Source organism: Hippocampus zosterae, chromosome 8 (assembly GCF_025434085.1).
Source record: "Hippocampus zosterae strain Florida chromosome 8, ASM2543408v3, whole genome shotgun sequence".
NCBI lineage: Eukaryota > Metazoa > Chordata > Actinopteri > Syngnathiformes > Syngnathidae > Hippocampus > Hippocampus zosterae.
In genome coordinates this window covers 6576080-6595661 of record NC_067458.1, presented here as the reverse complement: position 1 = coordinate 6595661, position 19582 = coordinate 6576080, and the positions used below count along the sequence as shown (strand labels likewise).

Here is a 19582-nt window from a genome sequence, read left to right as displayed (position 1 = left end):
CCGTGCCGCATTTGTGATTAGTTGCGTGTTAGGCTGCATGTAAATTGCCAATCTAGCGAGTTCCGCAATTTGGGAATACATAATTGTGAAGGTTTGTATAATATTGCCCATCATGTTTTTCATCCGTCAGATCTATATACATACGTTTATAAATTGTTATTATTCTTACACACGTTTTTTTAATTAATCGACAGATTTTAGAAGCAGAGCAATTTTTTCTGCACGCGGTTTTGATTCGATTTCAGGTTTATGACTCGGAAAAAAACCCCTTAAATTAATGCTGATATCAAACGCCCAAATTAAAATGTTCCACCTTAGAATTTTGCATAATGTAATTACATTATTTAAGGCCAGTACCCTTTTTTCATTCAAGAAATGTCTTAAGTGAATACAGAAACTTAGGCATGGAAATAGGTCAGTTGTATAAGAATTATTTATCTGATTTATTTACAATAAAAGCCAGTGTACACCACAATATAGCTAAATTGAACTACACATACTGGTTATTTTTTCATAATAAACAGACTATTTCAGAACTTTTTGTATCTATACGAAAAGGAAGTCATAATTGTCTACATCCTGCATCAGTACAAAAAAATGTAAACTAATGATCACAGATCTCTAATGGTAATCAAACAAAAAAGGCCCCCGAAATTCTGATTATTCATTTAGAAAAAGAATATTTACAAATATTACCTGTACAGAAATAATTCCTATTTTTTTTCTCTGCGTGTGAACAGTCTTTACATATTACACAAAGTCCAGTGCTGCCTAAACGTCCACTGCAAGAGTGTCTCAATAGAAAAAATATGTTTTGTAGTAGTTAAGGTAAAAGTTACTGTGAGGGCCATTTGGCCACCGTGGCCGACGGTAAAACGTGTCCGGAAAGAATACGGGAAGGTACGCTGAGGATGGGGGCGATGGCGGCGGTGGTCCGGGTCAGCGAGAGGGACTGAGCGCTCAGCAGGGCCGACTGAACGGTCACCGGAGGCCGCAGGAAGGCCTGAGCTGAGCCCGCCGTGGACGACGACGAACTGGGCACCCCGATAATGTTCTCTATGCTGAACGAGGGTCTGCTGGACGGTTCGGACTTGATCATGGACGCCGTGCTCAGACCGCTGAGCTGCAGTTGCAGGCCCGGGCTGAGTTGGGAGTTGAACGCTTTGCGGTTCAACTCGGCCGACGGCAGTAAAGGGACGCCCGGTGGCAGCATGGGCCCCACGGGGGGGATGTACGGGTATTGCAAAGGGTGCGAATACGCGGCCGGGTGGATGCCGTAGTGCCTCCCATAGGGGCCACCGAGCCCGTACGCGCCGAAACTTTGCATCATTAGAGCAGTCTGGTCCCTGAGCACGTCCGGTTGAACTCTTTTGAACCTTTTCCTTCTCCTGAGGAAGCTGCCGTTGTCAAACATGTCCTCCGAGGCTGGGTCCAGGGTCCAGTAGTTGCCCTTGCCAGGGTTGCCGGGCTCCCGAGGAATCTTGACGAAGCAGTCGTTGAGAGACAAGTTGTGTCGGATGGAGTTTTGCCATGCCGGGAACTTCTCTCGGTAGTAGGGGAAGCGGTTGCTGATGAACTCGCAGATGCCGCTGAGGGTGAGCTTCTTCTGCGGGCTCTGCAGGATGGCCATAGTGATGAGCGCGATGTAGGAATACGGCGGCTTCACCAGGCTACTTTTGGGCTTCTGGAGTGGACCTCCCGGCGCGGTGCTCTGATCGTCTCCCTTGCCGGTGCCGGTGCCGGTGCCGGTCTCTCCCTCTCCGGAGCTCTCGCAGCAGGGACTCCCGCCGCCGGACCTCATCTCCTCTTTGTCCACCTCAATGTCCTCATCATCCCGGAGGTCGTGCAGGACGCCTCCCCCGGGACTGTCGCACTCGCTGTCCCGCTCCATACACTCATCGTCTCCCTCGCCCACCACGTCGATGTCCACGTCCTCGGCTGTGAGCACCGTCTGGCCGGACATGTCGCTGGCTCTTTCGCTGCCTCCAGACAGGGTCATCTCACGGCTTACTTACAGTTCTCTTCTTACGAAAAAAAAGAAAAAAAAAAGAAAAAATGTATTCGAGCCAAAACAAGCAGTGGTGTGATGGTTAGGTCAGAGCGGAGCGCGCGCGCACACACACAGACACACACACACACACACACACCCACACACACACACACCAAGCGTCTGTTGACTTTGTGCTGGCCCCTGTCAAGAGATCGGATGTCTCTCCAAAGAATGAGATTCAAGAGGCAAGCGGAGAGAAACTTCTTCCAGTCTGGTGTACAAGTTGCGTCGAGATGGTGCGACTTGTGCCTTGCCGCGTCCACGTCCCTCTTCGCTCACTTATTCTCCTGTATGGAGCCACGCTTGGAGCACAAAGTCGAGATGTCACATGCTTTTAAAGGTCGGAGCTTTTAAAAGGGACTCTGATAGATTACTCCCACCACCACCACCACCCCAACCTCCACCTCCACCAAGCCCAGTATATGATGAGGGACTGGCCACGTGGTTCGGTGACGACATTAATCCCCCCCCCCCGCCTCCCTCCCTTCCTCCCTGCAGCCCGCCGTTAAACCATGCAAACTGGAGTTGTTTCATGGATTTGTCAACAAAGGGACATCAGCAGTGCTGCTTTCCGCTCATTTCTGTGTTCGCCCGTCATAGACCATTTCACGGCGCGCAAGCGGGTGGAGGAGACGCAAGAGGAGGGGGGAGAGAGAGAGAAAATTGGTCTGCGTGATTGAACGATCGGGCGCGAATTAACACGAGCGCGTGAAACTCTGCGATTAACTTTCGCGAACGTGACGAAAACTGCAGAATGCAATCGACCAGAGTTAAGGTTGGATTCTTATTCTTAGCATCGTCAAATGTGCCTGCATTATTATTATTATTATTATTATTTATTATTATTATCATCATCATTATTATTGTTATCATCATCATCATCCGTTAACCGAAGCAGTTAACCTCACGAGAGTCGTGGTATTATGATGATGATTATTGTTCTTATTTTTATTATTATTATTGTGGTTGTTAGTAATATTTATATAGTTGATGTTTCCTTTTATTTATTTTTTTTGCTGCCGGGTCGTAAATGCAAAACGTCAATTCAGGTCTATTTATTCCCGCAGGATTAGCCGAGGGTGGGAAGAATATTGAGCAGCAGCAATGAATGAATGGAGAGAATAACGAATTTCCAAAGAGTTTGAAAAGGTGTTAACGACTCCAATCATTGCATGTTTTTACATTTGAAAAAAGTCGGAAATGCACCAGCGGGAGAATGCAAAGAGACACATCATTCAGACACATGAAGGTGAGCTGCGTGAGAACGCGTAGTAAAAAAAAAAACGGATTTATTAATGCGAACTTTTAAAGCGACTAATATTTATAATTTAATGCACGGGACCGTTTTGTTTGACCCTATATGCAATGTGATTAATTGATGCGTATTGAAGGATTTTGTGGGTCCATCAAATGCAGAAAAAAACGCGCGTTTTAAAATTGTTCCTCCTAATGTTTTTCAACGGTTATATTTTTCTCGACAATAACATGATATAATATTAGTCGTATTATTTTCTTTATTATTTGTATCAACGTTATTGAATATATTTTAAAAAACCACAATTGTGTTTGTATGTAGGATTGTCTGGTTTTATTTTTCCTTTGTTTTCTCTGAACGTGATCCTTAAAATTGATTTAACGCCGAAGTCTCACGAGACCTCCTTTCAGGGTATAAATGTGGGATTAATGAATGAATGAAGCTCTATCATTAGTAATGCTCGCTTGGGTCAGAGGAGAGAAACCCGTGTCTTCCAATAAGACCTCTCTGGTGTTAATCTTTGGTCGACCTGTGTGATCCCAGAGGCCGTCAATATACGAACTATTTAGCGGGAACTCGCAGTCAACTCTTGAGCAGACTTATTTAAAGGAAATACCGCTGTTAACTTTCTGGTTTATCATTTGCAGATTTTTTTTTATGGCGATATCAATTGCAAATGCTGTGTAAGAATCTTGATCGTTTTCTTATGATGTCCTGTGGGATAACAACATTCGCGTGCTCCTCTTTATTGCAACTGTTGTGCAGACAGGTGCCGATTGTAGCATACACCTTTCCTATAAAAAAAAAAAAAGCTCAGTTGCAGTGTAGTGTGAAAAGTGTCTGATCTAACCTATACATGCAGCACAGGCGTCCTTCCTGTGATCTTTTGAAGGCTCATAAATCCGCTCTTATACCGCCGCGGTTTGCTAATGAAATGTTTTAAGCACACATGCACGGGTTAGCGCGACCGACCGAACCTTTTAGGATAATAAGGCAACTCGTGTGTAAGTGCGAGTGTGTACGTGTGTGTGAACTGCTGCCGATGCCGCTCCTGTTGGAGGACAGGTGATGGATAGGAAACCTCACGTGATCATTTCAAACTATACAACAAGGTCACCGAACTAATAATTGTGATCACAATAACGGGATGCTCTGTTGATTTCTGACAGGAGAGTTACTCCCGCGCCCCCTTTCGTTTTCTTTCACATACACAATTCACGCCCACCTCTCTTCACCTTTAGCAGGCTTTCGTGGTTATTTTCAGTGCCACCAAACAATGTTCTAAAATATATATATATATATTTTATATTATAAAATATAAAATAAATGTACTAAATGAACTTGCCTCCGTGTGTTCTCAGTTTTCAGTGCAATTCTAATATCAATGCTGCATAATTATTTTCTGCCCACCATAAAATAGCTTTTACTTGCCATGACATTGATGATGCTTCAGACAAGTCCTTGAGTACTGCGATGTGCACAAATAAACCCCAGTGTGCAATAAAACATTAGAACAGTTTATTTGATGGGCTGACGCCCTTTGCAAAGCAACAATTTGATCCCTTTTCACCTTTTTCAGAAGAAGAAGATGATGATGATGATATGCTATAACCGATTTAAGACAAATTGTACTGGGTTACGTTTTGAAATTATAGCAGTAAAACTCAAAATCGTCACTCTGAGCAAATACTAAAATAAATTGATTATTAATTCGATGGTAAATTGCTATGTTTCCACTCATGTTTATTTGAATGGTTTAGGTAATGGCATGAGCCCTCAGCCTTTGCGCCACTGGTACTCTTTTTATCCACATCCCCAATTTCATCCTCTCACTCTACCAGCCTGCAAGTTTCTGTCAAACAACATGACGGAGCACATTTTTAAGCGTCCCTGTGTGTGTGTGTGTGTGTGTGTGTGTGTGTGTGCGTGTGTGCGTGCGCGCGCGCTGCATCGACGCTTTGACCATTGTTTGTAGTGAAACAAATAAACAATTATTAGTTTGCGTGAATTTTGCACACGCCCATTTTAATCGATTAGGCCGATTTTGTCCAATAGATGTCAGCAGGTAGCAGTGAGATGCATTCATGGGACTTCAAGAGTGTTGGCCTTTTAACGACTCTGGCATCCTCTCCAATTTCTATGAGTTATGAAATATGAATATGTGGACTAAAATATGGAGGTATAAATTTCAATTTAGAGAGCAGGAAATCCGACACTATGTAGTCGTTATTTATGAATGTATGTATGTATTTATTTATTGAATTTGGGCAGGCGTAATTAAAAAGGGGGACGACAACATGAATGTATCAGAATTATATCCCAAATATTAACTGTAAACAAAAACAAGAGCTTCCACACGGTTTCACTGTTTGCCCGAACGAAGGAAGGAATAATCGGAAAGCTGCATTAATCGCGCAAAAGCACTGGTGGGAAAATGACACCTTCAACTAAATGCATGAGCCAGATTACCATGCTAATGGCGCACTTGTTAAATACGTGCAATGTCACCCAGTTTGTAGGCTTTTTGTCATTCAGATAAAGCTGACATGACACACAGCGTGCTGTGAGTGTGATTCCGGCTGTAAACAGTGCAAATTAGCTTTCTATTTAAGCACGGTGTCAAAACACAAGCAGACCGGTTTAACATGGAAGCACTGATTGAAAAAGAGCGACAGTAGCAACGTACTAATTCTGTGGGGGTGTCCAAATTCAATCAAAAGGCTCACGATTTGTAGTATACAGTACTTGGGGGCATTTTCAATAAGATGAGAAACGAGAAAAAAACATAAAAATACACATATCAATGGCAAAATAGCATTATTATAATAATAATAATCATCATTATTATAGGAAACTGCAATCGCACATGCACACTTTGGCCCATCATTTCCCAAAAGTCAAGATGTTGACCACCAATTTTTCATAGTAGACAGCATTTTTACTGTTCACCCCTGTGGCAGCATCCTCTTGCCAATTGATGCACATGTAACATCACACAAGATTATCATCACATAACCCCTTGTTGTCACCTGCACAATCTGTTCGCCCATCACTGGGATTCCTTACCTGTTTTTGTAGCCAATTTATTAAATGAGGAGGAAATGAATTAAAAAAAAAACAAGATCATGATGTTTTGATTTAAACTGATATGACTATATGCTACTAACACACACTACTCTGTTTTAAATGGCTCTTTCTTATCCATCAAATCTGTAATGGCCTTTCGAGACTCGGATATCATACAGACTTCATTTGAAAAAAACAAAACAACCAAACAAACAAAACTTATCTTGTTTGGGTGGTCACTGCTTCTCTTATTGGCTTTCTGAAATGAGCCCTTGTTTTTGATTAGAGCAAGAAAGTGCACACCCCACACACTAATCAAAATCATGATGCTGCCTGTTGAAATTAAGCATTGCACTTCTCTTTTTTAAATTGTTGATGAAGGGAGATTAAGTGGACTGGACAGAACCAGTGATTTCATTCAAGGTTTACTGCAGTTTACTGCATGTAGTTCCGCAAGTTAGCCAAGTTCTCTCTTTTCAACAATTGCAGATGGCTGTGAAAATGACATTGAAATAAAGTTGACTGCCCGTCCATCTGTACTGGAAGCCCAAACCCAGACACACAAGCATCAATAATTTACATTCCTGTCATAAAAATGACAAACAAATCTTCAGAAATCTTACAAAAGCTCATTAACTTCAATTTAAGAGGCCACTTGACAGATTGCCATTCCAAATAGGAATTGAAAATTTAAAATAAAAGTCACCGTTTAATATCGTCACAAAGATTCTCAGTCAGAATTGAATTAAGTCCAACATTCAATCACTAAAATGATATTTAGCTTCAATAAGTGCAACTTGACATGAATCAATGTGCTTTAATATTTGTTTTTATTGTAAAACAGTGAATTGGGAAAATAACAGATAACATTACTGATCATATGTTAGCATTAAAACCGTTCATTTGATTAAAGAGCTTGAACTCATTTTTTGTAATTACCAATGCTGGGGCAGCTGTGGTGGTCGAGTATTTTCGAACATTGCATATTTGGTCTCAAAAGATTAACGCTAACTTTCTGATACAGTCCATGACGATTATGTGTAGTTTATTAATAAGCCGTCCAAGTCGACATGTCACAGTTTGGTTTCAATTTGGTGAAATTTTGCACCCATTCGCATTTACATATGGCTGGGAAAATGACATTGAAATAAAGTTGACTGCCCTTCTACACCTGTGCTGGAAGCCCAAAGCCAGGCACACAAGCATAAATAATTTACATTCCCCAAAGATTCCTGTTTAAAGATGCAATCGATGGCTTTTATTCATTATCGCGTGTATGTCTTCTAGGTATGGTCTTTGTCATTAAGCAATAATTCTCCTGTCCACACTCCCCCATTACTCCACCGCTTCACACTTTTACAAATGCCTCAGGGCCATAAATACTAATGAAATGTCTTTGCTTAATTTGATTTTGCTGGTACACTCGCAGTTATGACTGAACTTTCCCATGAGAGAGGCTGATTGAACACTTTCAAGTCCTTACAGAAGCAGAAAAACATTCCAAAGAGCCATGGAGATCATTTCCATAATTACCCCGATTGGCAGCCTAATGACCCTCTGTGACAATAAAAAGATCTCTTGTTAATTCCATTTCTGTCGCTGACATTCAAGAGATTCCGATCTTGCATGTTCGAGGGTTCACAAGATAACAAGTGTACATTTCCCCCCCCCTCCTCTCTCGCTCAGTGAGAAAGAGCAGCCCCATTTAGTGTTGGACCGCATCACGCTGCAGAGATGCAGCTCTGCTTCGCTGGAACAGAGATCTGCTCATGCTCGCACTGGCCGACCACCTTGGCCCAAAGTTGGGTAATTTATCGTCTGATAAAGATGGATCTTTGGGGCAATCAATTTTCGTGTTGCGTTTTGAATGGTGAGATAGAAATGAAGTGCAGAATAATTAAAACGATCACAAGTCCCCCCTCGCATGTAATAATGAGAAGCTCTGGAGCTTGCAGGTTCTGCCACAGTTGCCACTCGATGAGAAAATGCGGGTGGAACATTCGCCCGCGACAAATGGGGGTGCGGGGGATGTCACTATTGCAACAGACTGAGATTGCTCAGAAAATAAGGCGATGCTGATTGTTGGGGAAAAAAATGCGTAGGGGACAGTTTTAATATGTGACACAGTGACCACAATGCTCACAGTCTTGGTTTTCTCCCACATTCCAAAAACATGCATGGCAAGGTTAATGGATCACTCTGAATTGTCCCCAGGTGTGATTGTGAACGTGGATTGTTGTTCGTATGTGTGTGCCCTGCGATTGGCTGGCAACCGGTTCAGGGTGTCCCCCACCTACTGCCCGAAGACTGCTGGGAGAGGCTCCAGCACGCCCCGTGACCCTTGTGAGGACAAAGTGGATCAGAAAATGGATGGATGGATGGAGAATGTGCATACTGTGAAGTAATGTGCCCCAATGAAGTGAACTGGTCATCAAAGACCCCCCCCCCTGCCCACACACACACAATCTGTAGATATATTAAATTAATGAACGTCTGAACAATGTTGTTTTCTTAAGCACCTCAGTTACATGTTTCTATACCCATGAACGCACTCTTTGATGCAGTTATCATGTACCACTTTCTTTACATGTGCTATATATTCATGCCTTGCCACAAATCTTTGGTCCTATGAGAGTGTTTTGCTATGGGCTAAGAATATAAGAATATAAAAATGATTAGCTGGTCGGAGCTCATTGTCATTCTGCCGGTCATTTGCTCACCTGGCATTGGCACAGGGCAGTGTTTAGTATGAACAGTGGAGTGGAACTGATTGTGGATGAATCATCTCTTGGAAAAAAAAAATTGAGGCAAAATGGAATTCAAGACTTGGTGGCAACCAGCAGAGGCTCTGTCGAGTCAATGCAAACGACTGGTTGAAAGAAAAGCAACAAGATAACTGACTATTAAGGGTGTGGAAAATAATCGATATTAATCGATACATCGATGCGCACGTCCGCGATCCGAGTGCATCGGCTCATTCACTGGGTACGACGCGATTGACGGGTGAAATCGCGATTCATCACGATGCATTGATGGGTATCGGTAAAATCCGATTCAATCGCCGTTTTATTCATGTTAAACGTCACATGCCTGCCCTTTCCTAGGCGCAATGAATACACCATCATTGCTTTGCGTTTTGTGTTGAATACGGACGGTAGCCGTGCGTCACATACAGTGAGTCCAGTACACAACGAGCGAAACATTATGGAAGTTAGCGCACGCAGCAGCAAGGAAACTACTATATTTAATGCAGCCGCAACATTCAAATCTTATGTTTGGAAATACTACGGCTTCGAAAAGAAAGACGGAAAGCTTGATAAAACCTCCGTAATTTGCAAGGAATGTCGCACTAAGAAGCCATACAACGGCAGCACCACAAATATGCAGACCCACTTAAACCGATGGCACCAGATCACCGACAAGTTTCCCTCCCGCTTCCCCGCCCAGTTCCTCGTCGGACACCGGAGAAACTCTTGGTAAACCAGGTCAGGATCAGAAAAAAATTGCCTCTTATTTTGGGAGTCCCCTTGCAACTCACTGTGACCGCGCAATGGCTATAACTAAGGCCACTGCTTATTTCATATGCAAAGACCTCCAGCCTTAGCGTGGTGGACAACGAGGGTTTCAGACAGCTCGTGCACGTTTTGGAACCCAGGTATAAAATACCAGACACGTCTGTGTTCACTTACAAACATATTCCCGATGTGTACAACAAAGTGAGAAGTGAGATTACTGTGTCGCTGAACAGTGCGCAAAGAGTTGGATGGGTGGACATCTTGCGCTATATATATATATATATATATATATATATATATATATATATATATATATATATATATATATATATATATATATATTTCATATAAGACACTCAGTGAGAGTCTGTTTGTTTACACTATAGCAACAGCTGTGAGTCTCAGGTGCCAAATTGTTTACATTTTCTTTGCACAAAACCCAATTGTGAAAGGGCTTAAATAAGTTGTTTTACAAGTTCTACTCTTTATAAGGAATAAAGTGGTATCCTTTTTGTAATACCATACTGAATTCCATCTTTTTAAAAGCTTTTCTTCTTTGCTTATTTGCATCATGTTTAATTGCACAATATCGCAACAAATTGCATTGTATCGTATCGGATCGCATTGATTTGAACTTAATGTGTATCGAATCGTATCGCATCGTGACGACGGTGAAACGTATCGCATCGTATCGGCAGAAAATTCCATGTATCGTTTAAGTATCGCATCGCTGGCAGTGGATCGTGATGTGTATTGAATCGTCCTCAGTGCTGAGATTCACATCCCTACTGACTATAATGACCGTGGCACACATAGAGTGACTGAATTGGACCATTGCAAAAAAAAAAAAAAGTAAGCTTGGTACCTCTTAATGAACACAAAGCGATTAAGTCCTAAAACAGAACAATCAACCGTAAAAAAACAAACCAAAAAAAAGCACAAAAAAAACTACGACCCTGTACTGTATTGGGTTTTGAGGCAACATAGATGGTATACTGTATTGTAATCGCTTTTATTGAATTCACATAAACATGGCGTGATAATTAAGAAAGGAATGGACGGTTAGAAAAAAAAGAAAAAACAGACATGAATAAGGACAAAGTGTGGCTATTTTCAAAGGCTGTTGGCAATGGCCGCGCCCCAATCCCTGACTGCACCACATGCAGTTCAGCAACAGAAAATCTGTACTTTGCTTTCTACTAGTAACAAGTACACATGAAATTATACACACATTTAGATATATTGTAAAATTTTTTTTATATATATATATATATATAAATGGGCAGCATTTTTCACAACCCCAATTTGTTCAGTGGCTATGTCAGCGCTGTTGGACAGTTGGCGTTGGTGCGGCTGGATGGATGGCCGCTGAAGTTGAGGATGAGGAGAGAGGAGCGTTGGCGAAGAGCGCCGATGCGTATTTGGAACCGTGAGTCGCCGCTTGGAATTGAAATGGATTTCCATGGGACAGGAGAAGTGAACCAATCTCTTTTTTCGTCAATGGATGCTACAGCTTCTTGTTGACTTTGAAACTTAGCTTGTAGCCGACGTGTGCACATTTTGAGCATGACGTCTCTGATCCACTGGTTAAAGGACACTTTGATTCTCTCCTCTTTCATCTCAAACTGCTTCAAACAACAAAGCGTGTGATGGAAAAGTGGTTAGAACTGCATGACTGTCCGTGTTTTATGTTATGTGTTTATTATTTTACTTTATGTTAACTGTTTTGTAAAGCGCTTTGTTACAGCTGCCGCTGTTGTGAAAGCGCTATATAAATCAGCATGTATTGTATTGTATTGTATATATATATATATATATATATATATATATATATATATATATATATACTTGCATCGGCTATACTGTATTGCCATGTGGCTTGGCAGTTTGATGGCAGCCTTCTTGGGTCTCGTTTAGATATATAACCCAGATTTATGTGTATGTGTATGTGTGTGTGTGTGAGAGAGCTCATACCCAATTTTGATTGCCATCTGTAGTGTTGCGAGCAAAAAATGTAATCCCGGCAACACTAGTTGTCGATCGTTGGCTGCTGATGAAGTTGTTGAACACTGCAAGCTGCTCACGAGTCGGTTTTGGGTGTGTCACTTGTTGTACCGCAGGTTTAAGCTCTCCGGCCGCACAACTCTCCAGGCACCATTATTCTGCTCAATGAGTCACCAGCATGGAAAAATAAGTTCAGAACATTCAGAGAGATATGTTACCAATCCTCGATTGTAACTTAACACACACGGAAAGAAAATAAAGTATGTCCAGTTCAGTCAGGTTAGCAGTAGCACACATTAAACTCCAAGTGACACTGTAAGTAAATCGCCTAATATGGGATGTCAAAGTTTAATGCCTGAGAGTCATAACTTGTATCTTTTTTAAATCACTTACCTGCTTACATTGTACATGGGGTAAAGTGTGTTTGAAACTATTGTTGACCTTGAAATTACTCCAAGAAAACGAAAGGGATTAAATCACAGATGAACTTGATATACTTAATGCATTTCTCTTAATTGTGAAAAGGACTGAAAGATTGGAAACTGTCATCCACTTCAACTGTGTGAGATCACTGATCGGGCTGACGCAGTAAGAATTTATCAGATCCTCTGCGCAGAGACTTTGAAAAAAAAAGTACATTTTTTTCTGGATTAGGCTAAGAAAGAACTCACAGAGGATGCCATCAGTCTCACAATTCAAACAAGCTAACGCATCATCAAAGTGTCACTGTTAATAGTCATTTTTTTCTGGGTTTGTGTTTGGCCTTTAATGTCACAAGAACCAAATTGGTTGAAGAGAACATGTGATTATTGACTTGAGAGCAGCTAAGAGCAACAAATTCAATTACCATGACAGAATTCAGCTCAAAAACAATCTATGCTATAAATTAGAGCTATTCATGTCAGATGACTCATGTTATCAGGGCTAATGTCATTTGCAAAAAAATCTTCAGCCCTCTTTGAACATTACCAAATGTTTACGAAGGATCTTAACTTGAGAAAATCCAATCCAAAGAACCTGGTGCTTATTCTGTTTCCACAACAGCGAATGGTTTTCTCCATGGTGGCGTATCATTGTTGAAAACATTATCATCAGTGTGCACATCTTCCGTTGCTCAGTTATTATTCATGCAATAATTTGTCTTCGAATTTTCCCCCGAGGGACGTGTCCTCCTGGGTCAGGTTTTGCTGCATCCTGCAAGGGGGCTTCAAACTTTTGGAGGTCCACAAAGACCCCATTCTCTTCTGTGTTGCTCTTCTTCATCACCCAGCTCCGGGGTATAGCGGATCTGCTCAAACCCCGCCATTGTCTCGCAAAGTCCCATATTGAATTTGCCTTGCATAAGCCATTTCAGTGAGCTGCGGCGGGAATTCTTTTACTCGGTTTTCATCTGTGTACTTGGTTTGGAAACACATTTGAAACAAAGCATGGCTGTCAAAAAGAAAATATTGAAATATTGAGGATGTTACGTACATACAAGTTTTGTCGCATATGTCATTTTTTTTCTTTGTGCTCTTTGGCATTGGATTTGACCATTCAGATTCCTACAGATGGTGATTGTAAGCGATCCAACATTTCTGCCCGGATATGTAATGTTTGGAGTACCATTAGGAATTCTGGATTTTCCCCATCAGGAATGTCAAGTGAATAGAAAGGAGGGGGGGAACTAAAAGAGCACTGTATCCACATCAGACAATTGACAATGAATAAGAAAAAAAAAGCAAAAATCAGATGTAATTGGCCAACCAGAGGTCTTGTGGTGTGTGGATAATTCGTTGGTTCTGTATTGGGGTAGAAGCTTGCCACTTGTCAGTCCACATCATTTGTTTGATGTGTCTGCTACCATATCTGCGTCTTCATCTCTGCATTTGCAGTCATGCTTTTCTTATGATCATAACCATGTCAGTGGTTTATGGAGTGGTACGTGCTTTTGATCCATTCCCAAATAAATCTTTTTTTTTTTGTTAGCCGTGCAAAAACTGTTTATATGAAACAAATGGAATAAGCTTTGAAATGAACATCTTTCACAACATTATTTGATTGTTGTTTTTAATTCATCCTACACAAAAGCTTTGCGCCAATGATGTCAGCTGGTGGTTTGCAGCCTGTGTTGTTCATTCGTATTAAAAGTCACTCTAGAATTATTCGGGGTGTAACAAAAAAAAGATTTGAATTGGAAAATCTGATTTTATTTAAAAGATGCCAAGGCAGTGAAATGAACCCAATCGAATTGTTCCACTTTATACTGTACCAAACTTGAATTGTTGTGTGTGTGTGCGTGTGTAAGTGTGCAATCTCTGCCACAATTACAGTACTGACAAGTTCATTCATATTGCAAAATGACAACAAGAAACTCATCACATCATACCCTCTTGTATATTGAATTGAAATTCTACGGAATTTGTTAGGCTTCACTAGAGATGAGCACAGGACCCACACGCAGACACAATGAACTCAGAACGGTTTTATTGTGAGGAAGTGGGACAGGTCTAGGTTGTAGGAACTGAAAGGGAGTCAAAATGACCAAGTCGTGGAGTATAGGAATGCTAGAGTGTAGCAGCTTGTCGGAAGCGAGTACGGCCGGAAAGATTGCTGACAAAATGACAACTGGTGGCTGTTCAGGCTGGCTTTTATGCTGCGAGTGGCTGAATAAGATGAAGACCTGCAGGTGTGTCAGGGAGGCAGGTGCACTGATTAGGAAGGTGTCCAGCCCACAGTGAAAAAGGTAACAAAAACAAAAGGGAGAACTGAACCAAATCAAATCATTCCCCTTTAAAATGAACTGGCAATGAATTGTATCTCAGCCCATATTCTGAGATACCTGCAAAATTGTCTTTTATTGGAGACATGCATATCCCTAAAAATTATGCATACGCTCTGAAATTAAGATCCAGGACGTAATTTGTCACAAGTATGTAAGAGGCTATTGAATAGGCAGGATTCCACATTAGCAGTGGCCCAAGGTCACAAACAAACCAAAAACAACAACAATAAAACCCACACAACAACATATTAAATAAAAACAAAAATATGTAAAATACCGCCCAAAAAGGTAATTGCAAACAAATGAAAAAAAAACATAAAAACGAAATACAACAGCAAGAAAACCCAAAATTTAAAAATGACAAAATAAAAAAAGTTAATTACAAACACAAAAAAATGAACAGCACGTTAAAAACAAGAAACCAAACAAAATGTTATTGCAAACACTAATCAAAAAACACAAAAACAGAATGCAAAACCTAACAGCAAATAAAAAATTACTAAAACAAAGAAACAAAATTAATAGCAAACAAAAAAAATCTAAAGATAGTAAAAACAAAAAACAACAGCTAATCAAAAATCACAAACAAAGAAACAAACAACAGAAAATTAGTCACAAAAATGTTAAACAGACAAAAGAAAAGACAACAGCAACATTTTTCTATCAGAAGTGGTTGGTAGGATAGGGAAGTGAATCAGACTCATGGTGGATTGGATGAGAGGGACAACTTCATTGGACTTACATCATCACGTTTGTATTCGTTTTGTTAGTTTAAATTTTTATTTGATGATTTATTTTGCATTCGTCTTTGTTTTGGAAGTTATTCCATTTGACTTTATTTATTTATTTATTTATTTATTTATTTTTAAGTGAACGCAACCAATGATTCAAATGTAGTTGTTGCAATCAAAGAATATTGTATGTGTTTTCCGGCAGCCTTTTTGTCATCAAATCATATATTTCAGTGCTCATCCATCCAATGTTGGCGTTAGAAGAGCTACAAAACTCAACTATTGATTGTGCTATGCTCACAGGAACAGAAGTTTCCATTGAGAAATGATCTGCCCACTAATTTGACAGCATGTACTGCCATTTCTTTTTTTTTTTTACAATGTTGGAACTGGGAACACTCTAAATTGTCCCTAGGTGTGAGTGTGGATGGTTGTTCGTCCCTGTGTGCCCTGCGATTGGCTGGCAACCGGTTCAGGGTGTCCCCGCCTACTGCCTGAAGATGGCTGGGATAGGCTCCAGCACACCCCGCAACCCTTGTGAGGATAAAGTGGATCAGAAAATGAATGAATGTTAGAAATGGGATACTGCCTAGTAACAGTGATTCTTTTGCTTAAATCCAAACATTTATTTTGAGCCACAAACACAGAACTCTCCTAAATGTATAGAAACAGCCATATAAGCAAAATAATCAGCCACCCTTGTTAATTTCTTTTTTCAAACAGGTGATGTGCTTAAATTCGGTATGTCATCCAGTCTGATCTGAGGTGAGAGGCAAGAGAGAAAGGCAAAAGGAATTGTTTACATTTGTTGAACTGTAAAATAAAATAGCTTTGGGCAGCCAACATAACCACAGCTCACCAGATTGACTGGCGATGTAGAGCCAGGTTATTTTCTGTCGGAGAAGATCCTCCTTTAGTTCATTCAAAGAAACCCTGGTGTAGGAACAAACACGTGAGAGACACGCATCACGTCACGATATTTCAAATTTGGTCCGAAGGTAGCAGTGTTTGTGCTGGACTTGTGGTAGACTTGCGTTTGTCACATGTGGAGCAGAATCAGGACCCAGGAGCAGCCACGACACGGTTGAAAAGTAAAAGTCTTTATCTGAGAAAATACAAAATAGAGAGAGTCATCCAAGTTTATACACTGCGAGACATCAAGATGACAGAATAAAGATATAAAGCATAAAATAGCCTCAGCAACTGCATAGACACTGAAACATTAATAGCAACAGTCACAACAGCGTTACATATACAAATAGTCCATTACAAATTAAACACATTGAGAAGTTGACTTTTGTCAATACTTTGAAAACTAATATTAAAAAAAAAACTACACAAAACAAAACTGAAAAAAAAAACTATTTTTGCTCCTACATCTCTCTCTATTATAATGGAAATGGGCATCCACTCTGTCAGTCGTACCATAGCTTTCATATTAATACACACAAGACACGACTAGGTTCTGGTTCATTGTAAAATTGGGATGACGTCATTTAATGAGATTGTCACCTTGTGGCAACTCGGAAATTGACCACAAATGAGCTTAGATTTAACCTTGGGTTTATTCTCTCCTCTTATTGTCTGTCAATTCTTGTCATCAGCCTTGTTCACATTGAGTTGTTATTGGGCTGATGCTACGTATTGACATCACATATGCAGAATTAGTGACCTAAACAAACCCAAGATGTTTTGAGCCCGTTTTGGTTATAAACCGTGAACTTCGCCGGTGGAACAATATCACTCAACTGACCGTGAGTTGTTGCCCTCTCATGTCCTGATCATTTGTTACTAATGACTGAATGTCTCTGTTGTCCAGCCGGTGGCAGGACCATATAAAGAGGTTCACTCCAGATGTATGAGTGCAGTGAGAATGAAAGATTGGTGGGCAGGATGAGATTTTTTTTTTGTTTATGTCCTATTTCTGACAGATAGATGATCGCTGAGGGAAATATTATTTGTAGTGTTTCCACAGTTGACTGTTCCTTGCCTACCTCTGTGATGCTGTCTCAATCTGGATGACAGAAGCGAAAACCGAGCAGCGGGCCAACGGAAATGTCTGCCTCAATGCTGGAATACCACAGACGCAAGAACTCTACTGCCATATTTCAACTGGCGAGACCTATTACTGAAATTTTGATTTAAGGAGACAGATTTTCAATTTTCTCCCAAGTTTTAAAAACAGCCCCCAGCTGTCTTTATGACATGTCTCTGACTGTCTGTGCTTTTGTCAACAAAAATGCAGGGATCTCACACACAACAAAACACTTCACACTTTTCATGCTGAAATTCCGCTCTTATTGAGAGTCATTCCCTCATCATGCAAGTCATATCATCACCGATATACTGCTGGGTGAATGGAGAGGCCGGCTTTTCGGTACCATGAGCATTGCAATACCAACAACATCACCTGAACACGCTATTTCTAATCATTTATACTTTTGAGAGATTAATTTCACAATATAGTATTTTCAATATTGTCTAAACACTGTTTGTTCTGTATGTTAATAAACTTGCCTGTTGATGTTGTGCCCTTTGGCAATCAATATCAAGCACAATATTGGTCCAAGAGTGAAATGGCTAGTATTTAATGTTTACGGGAGAGGAGTTCTGTGAACGCCAGAGGGTAGATCTCTTTGCTATACTCAAGGTTAAGGGGCACAGCTTGGCAAAGATGAAACACTCCAGAGCAGTTCGAGAGGTTGGTGTCACGTTGCGAGGTGGAAGACCTCAAAAAGCAGGCAGGAGGAGGAGCAGGGTGAACTAGACAAATTGTATTAACAAACTACTGAGGAAACTAAATCCAAAACAAACAAAGTCATGAAAACAAAAAGAATCCAAAGTAACAAACAAAAACCATGGCTGAAACAAAAAACTAACAGTAACAGAAACAACAACAGAAACCGTGATAATGACAGCAACAACGACCCAACACTGTGTGGTGGTTGGGCATCAAGTCTTAACTCTTTCAATCTCAGCCATTTTCACTGGAGGAACCCCATCAACCCCAGTGTCCTACTGGATTTGGACTGATCTTGCAATATATAGAAACATGGAGCCTACCAAAATAATGTTTGGACTCTCTTCTTTCAGCAGAAAAAAATTTTTTTTCCATTCTTCAGCAATCAGCATTACAAAATGGCTAAATTTCATGGAAATGGTGATTCCTGGGCAAAAAAATTGAGAAAAAGAGCTTTTTGTAAAAGCTTGCACCACTGTCACCTACTGGTCGCTTTTTTACATCATTTACAATGCAAACGGCTTATTCTCATTCACAGATTGCATCAGACCCTTCTCCTATTTATGACGCAAAAAAAAAGACTTTGGACACGTACATCCTTGGTAGGTGGGACCTAATTTTAAAAATATGTACAAGTTCGTCTTGTGGAATGAAAGAGTGAAAGTGACAACTAATGACACAATGACCAACAGGTGTGCAGCTGTAGGTGGAGCCCTACAGTGCCACCTGCTGGTCACAAACAGATCCATGACAGTAACGGCGGCAAAACCTGCCTCGCCAGGAGCAGGAACGGGTGGCAGTGGGACCAGGCCTCTGGTCCTGTGGGGTCCAGTTTGGTTGGGTCATTCTGTCACATTGCGTGGTGGTGGAGGACCCCAAAAAGCAGGGACGCAGGGAAGAGCAGAGTGGACTGACCAAATTGTATTTAACAAAATACAAACAGGAGTACACTGGCAAATTACTAACTACAAGTGATCAAATGAAGGTCTGGAAATCACATGGAGCCAAAGTAACAAAAGAAACCTGTGACAGAAAACGAAACGTGACAGGAGTGGCGTGACAGTTCGGTCAACGTTTATGACCCAGCTGTGCTATTGTGAAGTATGTCACCTAAAAATACAATGGAAACAATAAACAAATGCCAAAATATAGAATATATTGTTGTATTTCTGGAAACCCTGTTTTAGTGTCAACAGCAGCCTGCCTGTTCGCATCTGGTTAGTGGCTCTGTATCTCTTAATCATGACACTTTTGAACTTTGCTGTACAGCTCAGGGAAACTTCGCAATTCATGCAGCACTTGCACAATACACAACTTCACTTTAAAATAGCATACACTGTACATGAACAAAAGTATTTGGAGTATCGGCTCCAGCATTACTATGCATGCACAAAAAGCAAGTGCCTGAGAGGCATGGTTGGATGAGTTCCGTAAGTTTATAAGTAAGTAATCATTCA

The 19582-nt window shown here is 40.8% G+C and overlaps 1 protein-coding gene across 1 annotated transcript; it reads right to left on the bottom strand.

The window, feature by feature from the left end:
* Positions 1-415: 415 nt before the first annotated feature.
* Positions 416-2419, bottom strand: foxd3 (forkhead box D3). Its single transcript, XM_052073467.1, has one exon. The coding sequence runs from the start codon at positions 1997-1999 to the stop codon at positions 836-838; it is 1164 nt and encodes a 387-aa protein (XP_051929427.1). The 5' UTR covers positions 2000-2419; the 3' UTR covers positions 416-835.
* Positions 2420-19582: the final 17163 nt, after the last annotated feature.